This window comes from Uloborus diversus, chromosome 1 (assembly GCF_026930045.1).
Source record: "Uloborus diversus isolate 005 chromosome 1, Udiv.v.3.1, whole genome shotgun sequence".
NCBI classification, from domain to species: Eukaryota; Metazoa; Arthropoda; class Arachnida; order Araneae; family Uloboridae; genus Uloborus; species Uloborus diversus.
The window spans coordinates 209,341,433-209,365,593 of NC_072731.1; the positions used below are offsets into that span (position 1 = coordinate 209,341,433).

At 33.5% G+C, this 24,161-nt stretch overlaps 1 protein-coding gene across 1 annotated transcript in view; it reads left to right on the plus strand.

The window, feature by feature from the left end:
• LOC129224646 (nischarin-like) overlaps window positions 1–24,161 on the plus strand; it is a 48,380-nt gene that overhangs the window by 12,861 nt on the left and 11,358 nt on the right. Inside the window, exons 6-9 of the mRNA XM_054859132.1 lie at window positions 2,931–3,094; window positions 5,695–5,919; window positions 15,043–15,238; window positions 20,871–21,058. Of these exons, the coding sequence (XP_054715107.1) occupies window positions 2,931–3,094; window positions 5,695–5,919; window positions 15,043–15,238; window positions 20,871–21,058 (773 nt within the window). The remainder of the gene's footprint in view (window positions 1–2,930; window positions 3,095–5,694; window positions 5,920–15,042; window positions 15,239–20,870; window positions 21,059–24,161) is intronic.

Consider the following 24,161-nt stretch of genomic DNA (forward strand, 5'->3'; position numbering starts at 1 on the left):
TGAAATAAGTGGACAAAACACTTTTGTTAAGATTAGTTTTTGGATGAGTCTTCCAAGGACTTACTTGACTATTCCATTTGTTATGTGACATCGAGACAATGCAAGAAATGTTGCAAAAAGGTAAAGCTTTGAAAGGTTAGCTTGACCTAAAAAAATTATTTGACTCAGTTTTCAGTTTTTGATATGGTTTTAACACCAAAAATTCGTATTTTAAATTGGACTTGACTTTGAACTTAACCCTAGCGTCAATGACCAAACCAGGGTACCAATTTTGAAGATGTAGAGCAGGAAGACATTTTTTTTCTGACACCTCTTCAATTTTAATGGAACTTTTTCTTCCAACCTCATCTTCAGAAATGTGTGTTTTCTGTTTTTACAAATGGCTTATTGTTTTTCCAGCGTTTTATGCTTTTGTTTCAAGCTGTATAGTCTATTAGAAAAAAAATGTTTTTCTCCAGTTTTTTTTTTTTTTTTTTTGTAATACTGGATGTATTAGGCTGTGCATTTTGGTATTTCATAGTGAATTCGTAATATTTTATTTATTTATACCAGTGCTGTTAAACTTACTGCAGGCAGAGCACATGGGGCCCGCAAAACTTATACATGTGGCCCGCTGCATCGAAAAATAGTTTCTGTAATTTTATCCTCACTATTATTTGCTCAATCTTTGCTTTCATGGCATCTGACATTGGTAGGTATACTCAAAAAAATAAATAAATAAATAAAAAGAATGGCAGGCCATATATTCCAGCTGAAATATTATTGTCTACATCACGAGAGACACAGAGTTCCTAATTCGGTATCACTGACGATGTAACAATATGTTCATATATCAACAAAAAAAATGCCATAATATTGCTTTCCAGTTCACATCACAACAAAAGCAACTCTGGAGCAACCAAAAGTCACAACTATTTTGTTTTATAACAAAACAAAATCTGGTGTTGACACGATTGATCAAATGCTTCGATAATTTTGAAGAATTTGATCGAAGAGGGATAAACAATGAGTACAGTGCCCTTTGAAATATAAATATGAAATAATGCATATTATGAGTATACTTAATTTCATTTAAAATCTTGACAAAATCTGTAAATTATAATGTCAACGATACAGAAAGTTTATTTGCGTCTAAGATCTGCAGTGTGACTCTTATGTAATATGTAATGTTTTAAAGTGTTTATTTATTTTTATTTTTTTACAGCATGAAAATTTTTTCTGGCAAATGAAGTGAGTTCAATACTTTGGTTTTACACCAAAAAATTAGCGAAAAAATTCTAAAACAAAACTTTATTTTAAAAAAATCTTTTGTGAGGATTTTTTTTAGATATGGGGGTGGGATCCCAACTTGCCTTGCTACAAATTTTCATGCTTTTGAACTATACATTTCTGTAACCCTTCAGAAGAATATTAAAGGTGAATACAATGCTGTTTTCCCTGTCTGATATAAATAACTGCTATATAACTGTGAAAACTGAATAAATTTAGGGGGTGCAATATCATAAGAGGGGGAGTGAGGGGGAGAACGGTGATATATTGATTCAAGTGCTCATTTGACGTAAGAATTATCAAGAATGGTGTCAGAAGCATTTTGAAGGGGTATTTTTTGATGTGCAGTGTGTTGGGTACCTGGTTATTGAATATAGGTATAACAATTTTAAATGCTAAAAAACTCCCCCCAAGAATGTTTCTGAAAACATGGTTACAACTTTCTTCAGTTCGAATTCATGTAAGTAACAAGGATTAAAAGCAGTTTTAAAAAGAGATAGTTAAATCAGAAAAGATAAAAATTATGAAGTCACAAAATGTACCCGGGTGCCCGATCATTGATGCTAGGGTTAATAAGTAATATAGTAATTACTGCTCCTCCTCCCCCCTACCAACCTCCCCCTCTACCGCTGTGTTAACCATCATCATGCAAGTACTGGGAACAAATTTTGATTCTTTTCTCAATATTTGCATGATAGTAGTTTCTGGAGCTGACAGCAAATAGTGACTGCAATACATTGGATATTCGGAAAATCAGTAAAAAAATATTCTGTGACAAGTATGGACCAATTTAAGAATGAAATTTAGGGGAGCAGCACTTTCTTGCTTAGAGTGATTTTAGTTAATATTATGGACAATTAAAATCATCCCAAAATAAATAGGTCAATATCCCCAACCCTATCCCTATCTATCAGCACATGCCTCCGAGAATATGTAGTCCGTCACTCGCAAGGCACCATTAGGATTTTTTGCAAAACCCAAATTTGAGCTTGTAAAATTTTCAAGATCAAGGATCATATAAATAAAAATTCTTACTCACTTTTTTTTTTGAAATTGCTGCTGCTATAATTGATCAATTATTACTCTTAAAAATGATAAAGTGAAAAAATGTGATAATACACGCTTTAATCAACCTCTCAACAATTATTTCTTCATATCAATTTCTTGCAAAATGGTGTAAAAATTGTCTACTGTAAGAAAAGAAAAATGTTTTGTCGATGTCTTGTCTTGATTCAATTATTCAGGAAGTACACACGAGACAGGAGAAATCAACAACATTTCGAGAAAAATAGCATCCAGGTCGAGAGCAGAGATTTCTTCTTTTTTTTTTTGCCTATGCAACCTTTTTAAAAATAGTAAGCATGTGCATTCTAGATTGCTTTGCCAAAAAACTATATCTTAGTGAAAGTATTATGTTTTATCAATAAAATATTTAATGAATGTAGCTTTTCATTGAATAAACACAAAACCCAAGAACTTTGAACAAAATCCGTAGAACTCAAGGCTTCAAATGAAAACCCTAGATTTTGGGGAAAATCTAAATCCTGGCAATTCTGGTCACAGGCAGTATCCAAATTGCTTCTTAAATAGTGCTTTGCTTGTTTTTTGTTTTGGAGATAGTTGTTTTGTAGATTTTATTTTATTTTAAATGTGAATTGCAGATGGAAACAACCCGAAGCAAGACATTGCTCATCTAGTTGAATTCGTCACTCGTCTGAAGCACCTCAAGATTTCGGGGAGCTGGGAAAAATTTGAGGACAGCAATATCATTCCTAATAACCTCTCTTACGACCTCTCTTTCTTCAAGTTTCTGGAAACACTTGAAGTAAACTGCATCAATTTTTAATTCATGTTTATTAGCAATATTTAGCTGTTTATTTCATGAAGTTTTTTATTTTCAGTTTTGTAATGACACGAAGCCAAAAATTTTGTTTTAATGTTCCTTTAATTAAAAATAATGCACATAAAAAAAATCAAAATACAAGACTTAAAATAATATATATTGAAATCGACTGCATTGCTTCCTTTTTTAAAAACATACCGATAAAATTTACTTAAATAATCAGCTTAAAATTTTACATTAATTTCAAAGAATAAAAATACAATTTGTTAAAAGATGTAAATTAATATCTTATCTCAGGGTTGCCAACCTTGGGGAAACAATTTGAGGAGCATCTGTGGTATTTTGAGGAGCATTTTAAAATTTTGCAGAGCAGCTCAGTATTTTGCATAGAATTCAATTAAAAAAATTTAAACCACTTATCTAAAATTGTTTTTGAGCTTTGATAATCATTTTAAGCACTAGCATAAAAATATAAAACAGCTTCAAACACTATGTCATGCTTGAAAACGTTCGACTGGGAAATGCGGAGCAAGATAACTTATTTGCAGAGCTGCAGAGTTTTGCCTTTTTTGCAGAGCAACTCCATAAGATGCGTAGCAGTTGGCAACCCTGCTTATATATATATTTTAATATATAAAAAACTTCTGTGCGGACGTTTGTCACAATAAGGCTTTTAAACGGCTGGACCGATTTTGATCAATTTTTTTGTGTGTAATTGAGTTGTGGCAAGCATGGTTTCAAAGCGCAATGGATCGAATCAGACACGTTTTTGTTAATTAATTAATTAATTTAAACATTGGATGGTTATATCTCCCAAATGATTAACATTTATTTTAACCTATTGTTGAGCGATAACTGAAATAAATATTTAAGCCGTTGCCAAAGGACAATAAGAAAGCCAGCTCTGCTTTTTGTAATGAAATTTCCTACTGTGATATGTCAGTTGAGAATAGATAAATCGTAGAGAGACAAAGTGAAACCTTCATTTCTTGAAAGCAACGATTTTATAGGTCCCGTCATATATTTTGAAGTAAAGTACTGGAAGGTTCACGCAAAATGTGTGTTCTGTCGTTGTAGTTGAACCATGTGACCGGATCGGCGCTTTTGGTTTTCTTAACCAAATGATCAAAAAGTACCGTACCTAGAAACATTTTTCTCGGCTTGGGGATATTTCGATAATTGGGAATCTGGCGCGGTCGCCGCATTTTTGGCGTAAATAATTTTATTTTGGTAACCCTGCTGATTTATAGTAACCCTATGGGAATAGATGTTTCTGTTCTCTTTGTTCATATTTGCAACGGAAAATACATCTCGCGCAGCCGCTGGAGCCAAAAATTGACGCCAATAAAGATCGCCAGATTCTCAATTATCGAAATTTCCCCCTCGGCTCAAATCCATCTGAATTTTGGCACCAATGTCAAGAATATTTTAAGAATTATCAAACTAATCAGTACATTATTAAAGGAAAAGATGATGGAATTTAAAGACACAAATTTTATTTTTGTCCAGATAAATTACAACAGGGTAGTTCTGTACATAAAAGATAAGTGCAGTGGAAGATATTTATCTTTGGTGGAAAGAACAAACTAGGCAATATATGAAGTTTAAAAAGTTTTCGTTCCAAAGATCGGACTGCTAATCGGTCGGATATGGCTTCGCTCACTGATCGGCTGGATTACAGTAACGTGGTGGCTTGGCGACTTTGGCTGTAAACAATAGAGTTGCGTGATCATTTGTTTACATTTTAAAGCTACTGTTAATGTAATTTATTGTATTTTTTGTTTATTTGGCAAAATATTTCAAATTGCAAAAAAAATGTTTTTCGTTTTTAAAGCTTTTTTAGTCATTTTAGTTGAAGAATGTGTTTATTTTACATCAGGAGGGGGGAGGGATAAGTGATTTTCACTTATTCAGAGAACTGTTTTTACATTTATTATTTTTTAAAACCATATCCTTTCGATTGTTTTATTATTTTTTATATAGGAGGATGTTGCAGCGGGATTTCCCGTTTGTTCTAGACGGGTAGTTAGTTTTTTACACCTAATATCTGACTATGCTTTTTATCCTTTGAGTATGGCTGAAGAAACAAACCATCAAGTACAGGAGAAAAAAAATAGTTTATTAAATAACTGCTCAGTGGGCATTAGATAAATTAAGTTTTCATAAATATATGCATTCTAACACCAAGCAGCTTAAAACATTTTCTTTTTGCTTATTTTTTTTCAACAAAATGGTTCAAACACTTGATAGTTTATTAAAAAATTTTTAACTTTTTAATTTACAAAGTTTGAACAGAACAACGTCTGTCGGGTCCTCTAGTATATATATATATATTTAATTATGCACTAGTATATTCCAAGGATATGCACTGGTGTTTTGCAAGGAGACAGTATCCCCCTACTTCGTCTATTCTTACACCAGCAGTGGATGGATCAATACGGGATAGTTAAAAATCCCCCGGATACCAGATATTGAGTGCCCCTATTCATTTCTCAATACAATTGCTTTAAAATGTAAGACAGCTTGTATTATTTCCTGAAATTGTTGCCATTGAGACATTCAGTTATCCTTTTCTCTCACAGATGATGAACTGCAACTTGCAGGGCCTGACTTCCACAGATACCTTGAGAAAGCACTTGAAGAGCCTAATTGTGCACAAATCCTTGCAACATCTTTCCCCACTCTTGTTGTGTGGGGTTGTACATTGGTCTCCTGAGTTGGATCAGCCCCAAAGTTGGCCCGTCTGGGAATGTGTTACTCATGCCAACTTCAGTTGCAATTTCCTGACAGGAATTGATCCTTCTGTAGTGAGTTCCTCACTTTATATGTTATTTGGGAAAAGAATAATATGTTCCCAAACTGCAAGATACTTTGTTAAACAATAAAAAAGGCAGTTTTTTTTTTTTTTAAACAAAAGAATTTTCTTACTTTGAGTAATATTCAGTACATGAAGCTAATTAACCCCAAAATCAATATTAAAATAAAAGTTTTTAATTTCATTTTAAAAATCCTTTGCACGTGTCAAGAAAAATTTCTTAAGTATTCATAAACATAACTTCTTGTATGTATATGTATTTCTTCTGTGTGTATCATGCCATCCAGTCCTTACAAAATATAGCCTACAGTTAATGTAAATCTCCTATTAATAGCAAAAGCTTTTAAAAACCTGACTGAACAGACCATTTTCCTTTAAAAAAAAAAAAAAAAGGCCACAACAACTGTTAAAACTACTATTAAGCTTATAGGTGCTTTAATTTTCCAAATCCATTTCTGAAATTCGAAATCAATATTTTTCCCCTCTTTTCATTTCAACCAGTAATTTCAGCTTATTATTAGTATCAATTTTGAAATAGATTAATTGTTGATGATGTTAAAACAAATTTTACTTGTCACTAACTTTAGCGTTTAAACACATCTTTTTAAAAATTATTTCTTAGTTCTCACTATATACTTGATCAAGATTGAAGACAAAGTATGAATTTCTTTAGAAGTGTTAATTTTTTTTTTTAATTACAGAGGTTTTTTTTTTTAAATATTAGTTTTAATGGTTATTGTTTCGTTTTGTTTCCTTTTTAAATTTGTCATGCTCACTTTTCACTTCATGTTTCACTTTTTTATGAGTAAGTAATAACCTTTTTGCAATAATAAATGTTGGACTTGAGTTTAAAACACTTATAAGCAGTGGTGTTTCCACAGGGTATACTCCATATATGTGACATATACTCTCAAACATTTTTAGACGCATAGCGTATACCCTCAAGCTTCAAAAATGTTCATATTATGACATATTACACACAGAGATCGCATACACATATTGTGCATAATGGATTACTGGGAGTATATCCTTAGAAAAATTGATGGGAACATCACTGCTTATAGGGACCCTTTTTCCTCCCAGGATCAAGTCTCCTTGTACAAAAGACACCATTTGATCCTTTTAACAACTTTTCATTTTTCTTAAAGATGTTTTATTGTAATGTATAAGTTTCAAAAACGGCATAGATAATACAGATAATCTGTATTGTTCACATCAAAATTTTTTCTCCTACTCAAGGAAGTTGTTTTTAAAGTAAAACTGCTTGGAAATAATAATTTAAAGCTGTACTGTCATGGAAAGGTGTATATCATTGTCTACAGAAATGAGTTTTTGAGACCTTTAAAGAAATTTCTTTTGGAAAAAATATTTTAAAAAATGATAGTTTGGAATTAGGCATTTTGTGCTTTTTTTTAGGGCAAATCAAATAAGCAAGCTTGCACACTAAAGCTAAAGTGCAATAGATAGCAAAAATGCAAAAAAAAAAAAAAAAGAAGAAGAAGAAGAATTTGGAGATACTGCCTTTTACTTTTTCACCGCAGAATAAATGAACTGTTGAAAAGGACATACTTTCATAATGAGCAGAAGCGCATTTAAGATAGATGATGACAAATGACGTTTTTGGATTCTTCTGATCCTCAAGTCATGTGAGTCAAGGAGTTTGCTGTTTCACTGAGGACACCATGCCAAATTTAACTTTTAGTCTTTGCTAGAGATGAAAACAGTCGGGGAAAAAACGGAAAATTTCGGGAAAAAAAACGTTTTTTTCCGAGGGGGTTTAATTTCACTCCCTTCCAGAAAAATTGAAAAATTGATTTTTTTCTACTTTTCAGAAATATTTAATTGAAATTTTCAGCAAAAAGTGATTAAACTATAAATTTCTCATACTTAAATTCTGATGCTATTTCCTTCTCCCCACCCCTTCTTTGTATGTTAAAATACTGTAACTTTGATAATGCAAGTCGTTGTATGATAGTATAATTTGCATAGGGATAAAATATCATTTAATAATTTTTACACAAAAAAAGAAATTTTTTTTTCACAAAATTATCTGAATAATATCAATTAGGGGAAATGTTAGAGGTGAGAGTATATTTACATCTATTAGGGCTGGGCGATGTAGGAATTTCTGCATTGTGATGCATCGCCAACCTTACATAACGATGTAAGTTTTTTTTTTTTTTTTAAATAGTTTATTTATAACTGATTGTTTAAATTTTACATAATAGATTCAAGATGAAAAAATATAAATTGCACCTAATACTACAAACAGATTCAATCAGCATGAAATTGTCAAAATAACAGAAAATATTACAAAGTGTTTTGAGATTACAATGAAACTATTCTTTCAATGCAAAAAGATATGAACTCATGGAAACAGTCTCATATGCTTACATTTAAAAGGGGGGTCATTCCATGTCAAATCAACACAGTGATTCAGACTTGACGTCTCAGATTTTCATGATTTTTGTTATGCAGTAACATATCATAGACTTATGAAAAAATATCAAATTTCAGTTATGTAGCATAATTATTTTTTAAGTTATTAATTTTTAAATATTTAAATTTTTATGAAAATTTTTCCTGTTTTCTCACCTTTGGATGCCTATAGGCTGACAACCAGTGATGATATATACCTAGGAGTGGTCTCATTTTAAAGCTGTTAAATGGGGCTTTAATATAATATGCCACAAAAAAGGGTTTGCAATTTCAAAAAAATAAAAAAATTTAAATTAAATTTTAAAATTTAAATTTTTTAAAAAGTGGCAATTTTAAAATTTTAAAAAAATTATCAAAAAGAGTTTGTTAGATTTTAATATCATATTTAGTATGTTTTATTTTGAATAGTTCATTGAATGAAACAAGCAACACATTGAAACAAGCAGTGTCTATTTTACAATTTTTAATGGAGAATGGTCACATAGACACTAGGGGTACCCCCTTAGAGCAAGGGCGCACCCCCTTAATATTATGAACCCCCTCCCCCCAAAAATGAAAAATATCCCACAAAACATCCCCTTTAAAAATTTCAGTGGTGCCATGAACACCCTCCCACAGGTGGGCACCCCTAAGTATTATGACCCCCCCCCCCCCTCAAAAGGAGCAAGAACCCTCAAAAAAGTGAAAAATACCCCACAAAACACCTTTCTACAAATTTCAATGGTGTCATGACTGCCCCCCCCCCCCAGGTGGGCATCCCTGAAGACACTTACCGTTAAAAATCCAATATTATGAGTAACGTTTAGGGTCAATAAATTATTTCATGGAGATTTCAATCATTGGAAGAGACCAATGCATCTGTTCATTTCCTTTTTTTGCATGGGAGTAATTAGGTTTATTAAAGGGTTAAAACAAGCCATTTTTACAATCTTGTCAGTGGTATCCACCATGTACTTGATAAATACAATAGAAAACCGATTATCCGGAAAGTTTGGTCCCGGATATCTGAATTTCCCGGTTTTCTGGATCGCTAAAAAGCACTATTGGCTGTTCGTTTATGAAACTTAAATTACTATAATAAAAAGTAATACATATTAAAATAAGAAGAAAACAGTTCGGAAATGCTTATTATGAAAGTTATCCATAAGACCTGAGACCCGCACATTCAATTTGAAAAGGGAGGAAAAAACCACTTTTCCGTGTTTCAAGACAAAAGAAAATAAAGGGAAGGGCAAGCAACAAATTTTTGAATATAAATGTGCGATTTTTCTACTATAATGTATGAAAGAATTTGTTTTCATGAACACTTTTTTTTTTTTGATTTCCTGTAAAGGTTTGGTGTTTGCGATTACGGTAGTTATTGATGACTATTGCTTTTGCATTAAGTTCATACCAACAGAAATTTGATTTATGAGTCTTGCGTTTAACGATTTCGAGATTCCACCATCAACTATCCAAAAAATTCGCAAATCTGGTTTTCGGTGTTTCCCGCGCTTTTCCTATGTCACTTACGCTCCAAACAGCATTAATTAGAGACTATTCAATAAAATATTGCATTAGAATATGACAATATTCATTCAGTTGGAATAAAACACGAAAATTTTAGACTTTAATTCAAGAAAATATTTCGAAAATTTTACCCTGCTTTAAGGATAACCCTCTGAAGTTTGTTTTTGAAAACATTTTCCTGAATTATAGATGAGTAATATGGTATTTATTAAGAAACCGCTCATATTCTTTTAGATATTTCAAAAAAATGCTTAGTTTTTCAAAAATTGCATAAAAAGGTGTATTTTTAAAAAATGGCGGGAAAATCGGCAAAAGGTTGCCGGTTTTCTGGTTTCCCCCGGTTTTTTGGTTCCCGGATAAAAGGTTCTGAACTGTAGTGAGAAATTAAGAAGGAAAAGTGCAGTGACCAAGAAATTGGTTGTGTTCTAAAGATACAATATCACAGGAAATATCGAAGATCTTCCATCTACTCTGATGCTACACTGGCTATAAAAGAGTGGTTTTGTTTGTTTAATGAATCATCTTCCACAGGGCCGATCCTAGGGTGTCGGCCGCCCGTGTGCAAAAACCTAATGTGCCGCCCCTCAAGAGTAATTTGCATATTTTGACTAATCTTTAACATCTATATAAATCTTTCCTCGAATTTCTGTACCGAGTTCTTATTTAAAAAAGGAAAAAAAAAATGATGAACTTATAGAAAAGAAGAAAAGTTTTATAATAAGAAACTCCTTTGGTACAATTTATATCTTTGAAGAAAGTAATACATACCAAAATTTTATAGTCGTAAAAACGCATTTTATAGTCGGTGACATCAGAGGAAGGACGGAGGAGGGGGAAGCGGTGGGGGATTGCTCCGAGAAAAGAATCAAAATTGGCGTATGAAAAATAGTTTTAGTAAATCTTTGGTTGTGTTCGGTTGCAAGGATAAAAGGGTCGGGTATATTCATGGAAAAATTTTCGAAATTGACGTCAAACATAGCAATTTTAGGAACTTTTTCGAGACTTCAGGGAAAAGTGATGTTGGAGTTATTTCCTAAAATTCTTTCAAAATTGAAATCAATTTGAAGCTATTTTTTGTGACCGTAGCTTAGGAAGGATCGGCTTTTTTCCGAAAGTTTTCCGATATGAAGTTTTAAACACGCAATTTTGGATTACCTTTGTTAACGTTGCAAGAGGGAGGGAGATTCAATCGTCTCCCAGCAAAAGTTTTCGAAATTGAAGTTTAAAACAAATTTAAGCTGTCTTTGGTGACGGTAGAAATCTGGCTGCTTTCTTCCGATAATTTCTCGGCACTATTGTTTGAAAAACCTATTTTTGGCTAAATTTAAAAACGATAGGGGAAACGAGAAAATATTCCGAAGCAAAATATTTTTCGGAACTAAAATCCATTATAGGCTATTTTCAGAAAGGAAGGGTTTTGGAGCTCTTAAGCGGATATTTCTAAAAGAGCAATTTTATACTATCTTTGGTGACATTAACAAAACTTGGAAGCTTCTACGGATCTTTCGGATATTTTTCGATATTAATATATGAAAAACACAACTATAGACGGTTGTCCACCTCACCTCGACGATTGGGGTACCTCGATGGGTATGCCCTAGCGCCGTAAAAAGTTACATAAGCCTGGCAGTTCTCCTCCAGAATTTTTTAGAAATTGAAGTCCCAAAATAGTATTTTAAGCTTTGTTTGATAACAATGGGACTAAGAGCGGGTGGGGTTTCAGTGTGCCCTCACGAACTGTTGTTTTTTTTTTTTTACTCCACGGAATCATCTAAAAACGAAATTTTGAGGTATAATGATTGTGTTGGAGAAAAGGGGGATCCAGGTTCCTTCCCCGAAAGTTCTTAAAACTGATGTTTGAAGAATGCAATTTTAGTTTGTTTTTCAATACGTTAAGTGGCGGTGGGATTAGGGGCCCCTCTAAAGACGCTAATTTTGAGACTGTCTTTGGTAGTAATGTTTGCGAATGGATTTCAAGGCCCTCCATCGCAAAAATTTCGAAAAAGAAATCCGAAAAAAGTCATTAAGCAATTTTTGATGACATTAGGAAGTGCTGTCCTCTGAATCCACATTTTGGATTTTGGAGCCAACATTTTTAGGCTATGTTTGTTAAAGTTAAGGTGGAAGGGGTGAATCAGAGACTTAATTGGGTCCTTAAGATTGATAATTCAACCAGCGAAATTTTCCGAAATTAAAGTCCTAGAAACGCAATTTTAAGCCGTCTTTAGTTTCGTCAAGGAGGTCATGGTATTCTTTTGGATCTTCGTTTTGGGGCTACATTTAAATTTGCTTCCTGGGGCAAGAGCCCTATCTTCCTACCTGATCTGAAACGGGGCAGTTCATTTGCGATTTTAATTAGAAAAATTGCCGTAAAGGGGTAAAATTACAAAACTTTAGTTCGTCATTCATATATGTTTGACTCTAAGGGGAATTGCAATTTTCCACTTTCTCTCCACGCATCCATGATTATTGAACACAGATTTTGTTGTTTGAAATGCTTGCGATAGTATCGAATCAGCATAGCTTTTTTATGTATAAATAAAATATGTCTTCATTGTTTAGGTCTGTTCTGTAAAAGCTTGGGGGGTAAACATTAATGGCCGCTCTTGGTGCTCCTTTTAGAAGGCACCCTTTCCTGTTCAGGAGGGGCACATTTTCCTTATTTCCTCTCTCCTGTATCCATGCCTGATTACCGGTTCTGTCAGAAATTTTGCAACCAAATGAAGCATGTGTGTTAATAGCAGATACTAATGGACAATGAACCAACACAATGTTTCCTAACATTCTATTTTTCTTAAACTATGCTATGCTGTCGGGAAATCGACACATGCTTTTATAATTGAACATTTTCATACAGCATATTTATTCGACTTAGTTATCTTGTGAGAAATTCCTGATGAGTTTTGCTTGATCATAAGAACTATGTGATGCGGCCTGCAGCCGCCCCTTGCATTGGCCGCCCGTGTGCAGTGCACACCCTGCACACCTGCTAGGATCGGCCCTGATCTTCCATCTTACAAAATGGGTTTCCCCCTGAGGGAAATCCCCATTTTATCTGAGTAAAAAAAGATTTCTTGGTACACTTGGGCCAATCAGCTTTAGGTTTCTTTCAAAGAGTGGTTTCCAGACGTGGTACTATAATGTAATCATTGTGGTTTATTAATTTAATAGTGTCTTGCACACTGCATGGACAAATTAGTTATTAAAAAATAAAATTTTGCTAATTTGGTACATTATTTGCAAAACATGTATATTTCTGAAGCTCTGTACCTCCTGATTCCATTGAGATCCCATGATAGAATTTTGCTATATGTTTTTTGATGCAACAAACTACTTTTGGATTTTTTTTTTTAATTTTAAAATTCCCACTTTTTAAAATATTTAAATTTAATTGTAACTCCTAAATTGTGGCATATCATTTTAAAGCCCCATTCAACAGCTTTAAAATGAGACCACTCCCAGGTTCATATCATCACTGGTTGCCAGCCTGTAGGCATCTAAAGGTGCCAAAATATGAACTTTTTTCAAAAAAAAATTCAATTTTTAAAAATTTATAACTTCAAAAATAATTGTGCTACATAACTGAAATTTGGTATTTTTTCATAAGTCTATGATATATATCTGCAAACCAAAAATCATGAAAATCTGAGACATCAAATCTGAAAATCTCCCTAAATTGTGTTGGTTTGACATGGAATGACCCAGGGGGTTCCTCGAAGCACCGAAATGCGTGTGTTTTGGGGGATGATTGTAAGATAAGCTTGGTTCATCATCTGACTGTTCGAATCAAATGTATAACTGTTGTGCTAAGCACAAAAGTAGAATCTTCAGTTGAGCTCAAACTGAGATATTGCGTTTTAAAGTTTGGCTCATCCATATATTTGATTCAGATGACTTTTTTCTTTTGTTCAGATTTTTTTTTAACAGTCCCCCATCAACTGACCCTAAAATATTTTATTTATTAAGTAAAATACGAAACAGAGATCAACTAGGTTAGAATAACTCATTTTTGTTCAAAAGTGCAGGTATGACGACTTTTACTACTGTGCTTAGCACAGCTGTCTAGTTTTCTTACTTAACTGAAACTCCCGCTTAAATTTTTTTTCAGCTTTAAAAACCATTACGCAGTTTTGGTTTGGGGTTTTTGTTGGAGGGATAAAGAAAGATCAATTTAGTTTTGATTTGGACTAAGACTGGACTGGAAAAAATCAGAACTCATTAGCTCTCATTTTCAAATAGTGCAGTTAGGTTGCAAGAAAATCATCCTTATTATTTTTTTTTTTCAAAAAATATCAGTCATGTTTGAAAGTCAATAATTACTATTATTATTTCAAGTTTCAAAGGCAATCTAAAGTAGAAAATGCAATTGTTATGATTAGACACACCTTACCCACAATTATTGGTTGAACGACGATTTGACTTATTCCTGGTATTTGACCAAGAAAGTTCCTAGTTTTAAAGCAAAAAGGCTTATTTTTTTCTAATTGAACTTACCTGTGCGTGTCTTTCTGTCAAGCAGAAAAAGATGTGTGGATTGCATACATTTTTGAATGCTTAACCCTTTGTATGTCATAAGAAAAACAGTACTACTAAGAAACCCTATTTTTACTCGTAAAAAAAATCAATTTTTCCCAATTTTTCTAGAAAAAAAACGGATTTTTTTTTTCCACTACTTCAAAAGTTGAAATTTTACATTTCTATACTTTGCTGTGGCAAAATTCGTGCCGCTGATGTTTTGGCACTTTAATTTATTTCCCTTTCACAATCAAATAATTCTAAATTAAATGTATTTTACAGCTATTAACTTCAAGTATATGCATCAAATGAATTCTCTTTTTTTTCTTATCTTTTGTTAATTTATACCCGATTGAATCTCCTGCTGTACAAGAACAACTTCCTGACCCAAAGTAGCACATTTTGTACCTTTCCCTGTGCTACCAAGTTTGGGTGGAACAGAGTTTAGTGCTACATCTTTCAAAGACATTTTGAATTTGCAAAAGTCTGCCCAAAGTCTGCCAAGCATTGGGAATAGGAACAAGCAGAAACTCATTTTAAAGTACTAAGGAGTCGGGGAGGGGGATACATATTTTGTTGCTATGACATTAAGATACAGCTACAGCTTCATTTTGTGTAATTGATGAAAATATAACCTCTCCTTCATATTTAGAAACTACTGTCAGCTGTAGAGCACCTAGATCTGAGCTACAATGAGATTACTGTAATCGAGAACCTGGAGACACTATCGAGGCTGACAACTTTGAATCTCTCCCACAATCACATCTCCGACCTGAGCTCCTTGCACACACGCCTGGGAAACATTCACACACTTGATTTCTCTGCCAACAAGATAAAACAGCTGCAAGGTTGGTAACTTTATCTATCTTGGTCCTTGTTTCAGTTTTATAAAGTTTTAAAACTAGTAGTTCCATCAACGTAAGCATATGGACGGATTCAGAAATAGCTCAAGGTGGGGGTGATTGTATTTTTACCTGACCTCTTACTATGAATCTGATTTACACCTGCTAGAGGGGGAGGGGTGGTGCAACATAATATTTATTTGAAACAATATAGAGATTTAGCCAAGGAGATCTTCAAACCCATTTCAGCCTGTTTTTGTGGTATTCTAAAATTGCATTTTATGAATTTAATTTCGTGAAATTTCTATTCTCTCCAGCATCATCGAAAAGTCATCTAATGTTGCTCTTTTTGAAACTTTAGGTGCCAAAAATTTCTTTAGAAAGTCACTGAACCCATTCCTTCCCCTAACAATCACTACCTGAGATGTTTACAATGGAGTTTTTAAGACTTAAATTTTTAAAAATGCCCAGTGGAAAGCCTCTAAACTCCTTCTCCTAACATCACCAAAAATCATCTAAAATTGACTTTTTGAAATTTCGATTCCAAAAAGTTTCCAAGAGGGAGATTAGAACCCGATTTCTTTCCTTAACGTCATATCAAAGACGGCCTACACTTTCGTTTTAGGACCTTAATTTGGAAAAAATGCTGTGTCGGGACCCTCAAGGGAGGGGCGATTGCCCCCATAGCCCCTTCCTTGTATCCCTTGCGTGAGCAGAACTGGCTCCATAAGAGCAAATTCTAAATAAAAATTGTAATAATAGAAAATATATGAGTATGAATTTGACAAAATTCCTGTTCATAGACAGCGGTAGATGTTGGACCGTGTAGTACAAGCTATGAACTCAGCCACAGGAAAAAGAGGCCATAATTTTGTAGATGTGAGAAGCAGCTTTGGGGGAGTAGGTCTGAGTAAAGGAAACTGGTACGCTTCCAATAACGGACGATAGACATGTCTTTAAGAATTGATGCTTTAATTAATCTATCCGTTAGTTAAAGTCCTAGAAAAACAAAAACTACCTAACATGATGTCCAAAATATTATAAATATAAGAATACCTGGTTCCATGGTCAATTCTATGGCGCACACAAGTTAGAGTGACATACATAGATAGATACATAATTTTGGGTTTTAATCTATGAGATTAAAGATAGATTACATTTTATGAAAGCATAAAATACATTTCTGAATATATTTTAATGATTTACCTGATTTCAATGAGCACTGCCATTATTTTAACATGTGTTACACCAGGCAAAAAGAAAAAAAACATGGAGCTTCTCAACAAAACTATCACCATTGGAAATCATTTAAATCATGTTTATTTGAAGCATTTTCAACAAACATTTTTAGGAAAGTTGAGACCAGTGATAGAAAGGCATTTAGATGACATTGCACTGAAAATTAAATAAATTTCAATTTTATTTCTCTCTGTCGAGCAAACATATTTTTTTCAACAATTCTCTGAAAAATTATCTGAAGACGAAGAAGTGGTTTGAAAGAAACCAGACAACAATCTTATAAGCAAAAGTTTATGCATTGTATATTCATGTATTGTTTTTATTAAATTCAGATATCTGTGAGAAAGACCATTTAATAAACATGTATTGACGCATCTGCTAACGTTCAATGAAGTCTAGGATTTTATTAAATCAATCCACATTAAATGGACTAAAAGAGATCAAATAGTAATCAATTGTCTTTTTTTACTTAAAAGCAGTGTTTTTAATTATGCTACGCTTTTTTGAAAGTCACCATCATTATATGGATGGATAAACTTTCATTATCTATACTATATATAAAAATGGATGTATGTTTGTGGTTGTGTGGGTATGTGTGTATGTATGTTCCTTATACAAATCCACAGTTTTCGTCGGATTTCTTCCAAATTTGGCACAAAGGTAAATTGTTGCTCAGGAATTTATATAGATGGGTTTTTGGAATTTTAAAAACACCCAAAGAGGTCTAATTTCATATTTTGAGTCATAAAATTGCTCTATTCTGCACGATTGAATTTTTGTATAGTTATGAATTATGTCTACATGAAAGGCCCGTAAAAAACTGCCCTAGAGGAAGTTTCTTCAAAGTTTAACTGTAATCGTTAAACTTGTGAACCTTGGTTCAAAGCAAATGAAAATGGATAGCAACATATAGCCACCAGGAGATATTTTAAATGCAATCAACACAAAAAGTATCCTCAACCATGGTTGTTAATGTCGATTAGCGACAAGTGTAAAGCATGTTTGGAAAGAAAGCCGAACGAAAAAGAAATGCTGTTTTTCAGTAGTTCTTAAATTGCACCCGGAAAAGACATGGGGATGCATTGAAACACCGTCAGTTCTTTATTGCTTGCGCATTTCGCTAATAAGTTTTCAAGTAATAATACCGTAACAATAAACGAAATTTTGATCTGTATTTTCTGCATAACCAGCACAGAAAATACCAAAATGAGATAGGTATTAAAAAAGGCATTCAATTATCGAAGTACAATCTTCAACAGTTTTAGCATTAGAATACTAAACTTATACTAAAACGACATCCTTGCAACGGAAATTTAATTTAATATTGTATTATCCTTAAACAAATCAATATGTATATGTTATTTATACTATTCCATGATTTACCTAATTCGGTTCACCTAAGTTTCACCGCAATCGCTCCAGGTTATCAAAGAAAAAGGGGTAAAAGTACTAATAGGGCTAATGAATTGCAAAAAAATCATTTTTGTGCATAGTAGTGTAGATTGAATTTATCTTTCAAAGGGGAGGGGGATAGTCATGGGGTTCATTACATGTACATAAACTACCATACTATGGATTGCTAATGTCTGGTGAAATAAAAGACTGTGCACCTTCAGACCCGAAACCACACGGAAATGTAATACGGCGGAATTAAAAGTTTTGGAAGGATAAAAGTGTAAAGTTTGAAAAAATGCAAAGAAATATTAATTTAAATTTAAACTTTTAAAATGCATAAACTGTCTCCATTTTTATGTAAACAAATTTCTTAATCGTTTAAAATTTTATGTTACTTTAACGCTCGAAGCAATAGTACACCTGATGGAGCATCTTCGCTGACTAGCAATAATTTTAAACCAGTTAGTGGGTATGATGCAACTTTTGACACTAAGAGATTGCTACTGAAATGGGCATGATGAAATATTACACCACATTATAAAGTTTTTTCTTTTTGGTCTTCATCGTGAAATTAGTTGAGCAAAACTCCATTTCCAATTCCAAGACTCTCAGTTCGATAACTTTTATTGTAAACAATTGAAAAATATTAGTGTTTGTAACTACCACTAAGTAATTCAACCGTCATTGAAAAAATGGTGTAAGATAAAAAAGGATACGTATCAGTGTTATAGAAGCAACTCTGTTCACAGTGGAGGGATAAGGTGAAACAATTTGTATCTCACGTATAACCACTAATCGCAATACATCATTCTTTAAACTTCAAGAAATTAAAATCTCCAGTAAGACTTAAGTTCTGTATCACAATCAATAAGTCAGAAGGACAGGCGATCAAGGACTTTAAATGCATGTGAAAATTACCTATTTCCCATACAGATAGCTTTGTGTTGCATGCTTAAGGTTAGGTTCACTCAAAAATGTATTTCATTTTGCTGCTGGAATGGGGACTAAGAATTGTATTTAGGAGCAAGATTTGAGTTAAATTTACAAATTAAAAATTTTTGAATAATGTAACTTTTTAGTGTTTGGATTACGTTTCTAAACGTGGAAATACATTTCCTTCGTTTTGAAGCTGCGGATATGGGGAACAGAATGTGCAACAAGCTTTTGTAAAACATAAACAAAAAATTGTCTAATATACAGTTGTAAGTAGAAACAAGACGGTTTTTTTCTTTCTTTTAATTTCATGACCTGCAAATAATTTTTAAAAAAAATACGCAGATAGTGACCAAAATGTGTTCGCCTATTTCTGTCTCTATAAGGCAGTTCAATTGACGGGATTTATATGGTTCATTCCATAAGTTCGTGTTCACGTACTCCATTTTTAATGCTTAATGTAACTTAAAATAATAACTGTAACTATATCTATGGTAACTATTATTCAGTGGAATCATTCCTACCCCTCATTACGACTGTGCCTATGTAAATTAAAATTTCGATATTCTCAAAGGAATACTTTAGAGCAGCAAACTTAAATAAGTGCTCTTACTACCTGCATCAGTTTGAGTTATCATGTACAACATTTATGGCAAAAGTGTGAGGTTTTAAAAATTGGAAATAAAATTTTAATCGACAAATTTTGAATCGTTGTAAGAAACCAATATTAATGTCTAACTGTCATTTTCGCCTACGAAAATAGAAATTTGACATGAATATAAGAAAATAAAACGTAGTTGATGTACGTCTTTTTATGCAGCTTACACTTATCCAATTTTACTACATGGCATGCTACTAAATCTACACGGAAAGGGCAAACAGACACATTTTGTGAAATTATTTATACTAAGTGACAGTTTTCTACGGAATGTGCTTGCATACCTGAACACTTACAAAAACTTATAAAATGAGTCTACCTAACACGTGAAACCGTGAAAGTAAAAACACCGCCAGAAAATCTGTGAAACGGAACGTTAACGTCTATTAATAACAATGACCGGATTCCTTATTTTCTGTACAGTGGACTATCTGTTTAGCTTTTGGGCTATTGAGGATGATTTTTATATCTGAAAATATTGTAACAGTGTCATATTTTGCATATATTTGTAACTGATAAAAGCCATTGAATTTTACTCACGACTCTTTCTAGGAAGACATTCCATGATTTTTTTTTCCAGAATAAAATGTATGTGAAGAGTACTACAACATGCCTTAATGTCTTGAGGTATACAAAACCTTCAAACACAGCACAACGGTTTTCGTATTCGAAGCACCAAGTAAAAGGTTGTCCCACAAGATATGCAAGACAATCATTTGTCTCTGCATTGAGGCAATGGATGTACCGCCCGTCTGTTTCAACCGCAGACAATGTGCCAGTGGACACGACAGAACCAAAGAACATTGTTGACATAACCCCGATAACATGCCTCATGCTTTTTCGTTTTTACTTGTTGCTATTTTTTCTGCAAATGCTCAACTTTCTGTGCTATTAACAGTCTTGAAAATTTGAGCCTAGAGTGGTGTGAATGCAGGTTTTTACTGTCATTTAGATAGAATTCCTCCATTTAATTATCTAAAAGATATGTTGCATTGAGAAGCACCCATGCAGCGCCGGGTAGTAAGCTAGTGCTTAATAAAAGTCATTGAGTTGAAATTTCATCAAATCCCAATAAATAATCGAACAAATTATTAATTACTGATCAGCTAAAATCTTAATTTGTATTCAAGCAAATGACATTTCTGTCAAATGAAGTTAATATATATTGTTAATGTTAAACTGAAAGCTGAAAAAAAAAAATAATAATTGTCTTATAATCAAGCAATAAAATCATTATTGGTTATAACATTAAATACAGTTGAAGTCTTTGTCATTTCCTTTTCTTGTAAATCAACAAATGTATTTTACTTTAAATTAATTCGGCAATTTTAATTGAAATGTGTAAAATTGGTGACCATTGAATTCATCATCAGAAAAATTATTCGAATTTCAATTTAAATCCATTTAATTCAGGTTTGTCAAAGCTGTTTTCCATCACTCACCTGCGGCTCCAAAACAACTTGATATCCTCATTCTCCGAAGTATCCCATCTAAATGGGCTCCCCTGCCTGGAGGTACTGAATCTACAGCACAACCCCCTCACCTTCAATGTCGATTACAGACCACAAATGCTCCTTCTCTTTGGGTCAAGAGCGGCTGAGGTAAGTTTATGAGTGGTTGGTTCCAATGTTTCACTTTATATCTACCGGATTGCTGCTTGTAGATTTATTCAAATTTGTTTTCTTTGGCCAAATGGGGGGGGGGGAGGGAGCTGTCAAGCCTTCTGAAATTCTTCCTGGTTTGTGCTTGCTGGGCCATAACTCATGGAGTTTAACCCTTTCTCCCATTTAAGCCAATTGAAATGAACAATCAATAAAAAAAGAGTTTAGTGTGTTGGTCTCCTTTTCTCAAGAAAGATATTTCTTTATTGGAACGGGCTTAAAGAAGAACTAATAGGCTAGTAAGGGGGTTTCTAGACTTAGGTTATAAGACCAGACTTGAAAGTCTTACTACAGTCGCCAGCAAAAGTTTAAGACCATAGTCATTTTCCGGTATTATGACAGATTGCATCATTTCCCCGCATGATCGCATCATCTCATGCGTTGATTGCATCAGACACTTTCTGCTGCTATAAATAAACATGCCTGTCTCGCTTATCAATAGTTTGTTATAGGATTTTGCATATACAGTGTTGTTGTTTAATTGTTGTAATGGGTAAAAAAATCTTCACTTATTGTAGAAAAACAGGCAAAAAATAGTGATTCTGCATGAAGTTGGATTTTCTGAACGTAAAATAAGTTTGAAATTGAATGTCAGCAAGACAGCTGTCTATCAATCTGTCAGTAAATTAAAAATTGCAGGAAATTATATGGATCTTAACCTTTAAGAACACGGACGGTGCACTGAGTATGCCACTCAGCGAGAAAGCATCTGTAAATTTTAGATTAGTCACTTGACCAACACCTGGCCAGTATTTACTCTTTTTCCAAGGTCCGTTCAGTGACATATTTGTGTTTAAAGTCAAAAATTGCCTATTTCTCTTGTTCTTTTTTAATATTTCTTATAGAAACCATTTCTGAAGGTTCCAATTTTGTATGCAAAAAGCATTTACAAATAACAACATATGATTGTGGGAGCTGCAATAATTGTTCAAAAAAAGCCAACAAGTTGTCTGAGTAACTAAAATATCATTTTTATGTATACATTTTCTATTTATTTATTTTTTAACCAACTTCAAAAAGGATGCAGTTATCAGTTCATACCGTATGTATGTTTTTTTTTTGTTTGTTTTTTATTGTCCGCTCACAACGTCTCACCTAGTGAACCGATTTTGATGATTCTTTTTTTAATGGATAGAGGATGGCTCAACTTAGGTCCCATTACTTTGTTTGACCATATTTGTTCTTAAGAAAAAAAGTTATGGGCAAAAAGCAGTAAATTTCATGCAATTTCCCTATTAAATGATTAAAATGATATGAAACCCATTGTTATAAAAGTTTGGTACCATATAACAGTAACATTAATAGTAATTGTGTAGGATCCGATGGGTTCTGATCTTGACACTAAAGACCCTGTCACTCAACGAACGATTCCAATTTGCACTCATAACGAAATTTTAATTAATACTAGAACCTATATACAACAGCTATTTACAATTATGAAATCAAAGATCAATTCTACATTATCAACTACGGCATTTCACAGCGAACTATTCAGGCGGCTTTCCAGCGCGTCCGTTCATTTCGTTCTCTTGGCTCTTTTTCCCGCTCGTCGCGCAGACTCGTGGGATATGTTGATTCCCGGTGGCGCCGGCTGCTCCAGCCATCCCAAGGCAATCTGTTGTTAGGGCGCCCCGATCTGGGCTCCTACAATTGTGATAATAAATTTGAATAAAGGCCTTTCTGAAGCAGGCATCAAGTTTCTTCAGTATCATCGCTCCATAGTGGTGGTAAAGCTAACCTGGAAGTGAGGTGATGCAATGATCAGGATCTGCTTAGCCTTCACAAGCAACTGGTATGCTGTGAAATGCAAATTAGTTAGGGATCTTTAAATGGTTATAATTAAATTAACGCACAAATGAATTCCAGAGAGGAACAAAGATAAATTTTTAGTGCCATTCGTTTAAAGTTTAAGGCATGCTTATAATTTTTTGTTTCTTAGTACGGAGCATTTTTTATAAAAAAACAAGGTAAAGTTTTGTGATGGTAACTTCTTACTTTTGCTGAAATATCTACATTTACACTAAAAAGAATGAAATAAAAAATTTTTGATAAATTGATTGAATTTTGATAATTTGAAGAATTTAAAATTGATAGTTAAGCTTTAAAAAATGCTGGCATATGGAATACGCCATGTATGTTCTTATGTTACTTCAAACAGTCCGTGCTCTTAATTGGTTAAGAGACGGTTAAGAGAAACGATCGCCCAAGAAAAACTAGTGCACATGATAATCGTGTGATATGAAGGATGGTCACTCAATGTCCAACAACCTCCTGCAATAGAATTAGAGTGGCTCTGTCTGCAAAAGGTACCAACATTAGTGCAAGTACTATTCTTTCAAGACGTTTGACTAAACATTTTGGTTTATTATCTGATTTTTACTTTCTTCTATATCTAATATATAGAAGAAAGTATTGGATTCGTGCAAATTTTCGAATTTCGAATTTTGACGGATTCGAACGTTTTGAGGTGTGCTGAGTCCATTTCGACCATTTTTGGAAAATGTCTGTCTGTCTCTGTGTGTGTGTGTGTGTGTATGTGTGTGTGTGTGTATGTATGTATGTGTGTGTGTGTGTATGTATGTGTGTCACGTCTGTGTGTGACCAGTTTTTTGTGGCCGCTCTACAACAAAAACTACCGCATGAAATCGAACGAAATTTAGTACACATATGTGCCCCTATGTGAACTTGTGCCCATTAGTTTTTGGCGCGAATTCCTCCAAGGGGGGTGGAGCAATGGGACGTTTTTCGAGTTACGCGTGCTTGCTATTCCTCAGGAAGTAACTGGCGGAATCAAACAAAATTTGGTCCATATGTTGGTATTAACAGTAACAGGTGCTGATTCAATTTTGGTGTCAATAACTCAAACGGGGGTTGAGCTATAGAACGTTTTTTGTCGTCAATTGTGACTGCTGTATCTCAAGAAATAATGAACGGAATGAAAGAAAAATTTATCGGCAAGTAACCCTTAGTGGGTATAAGAACTGATTTTATTTTTGTGTCAACAGCTAAAAAGGGGGTAGCGCAATCACCCGTTCTTTTTTTC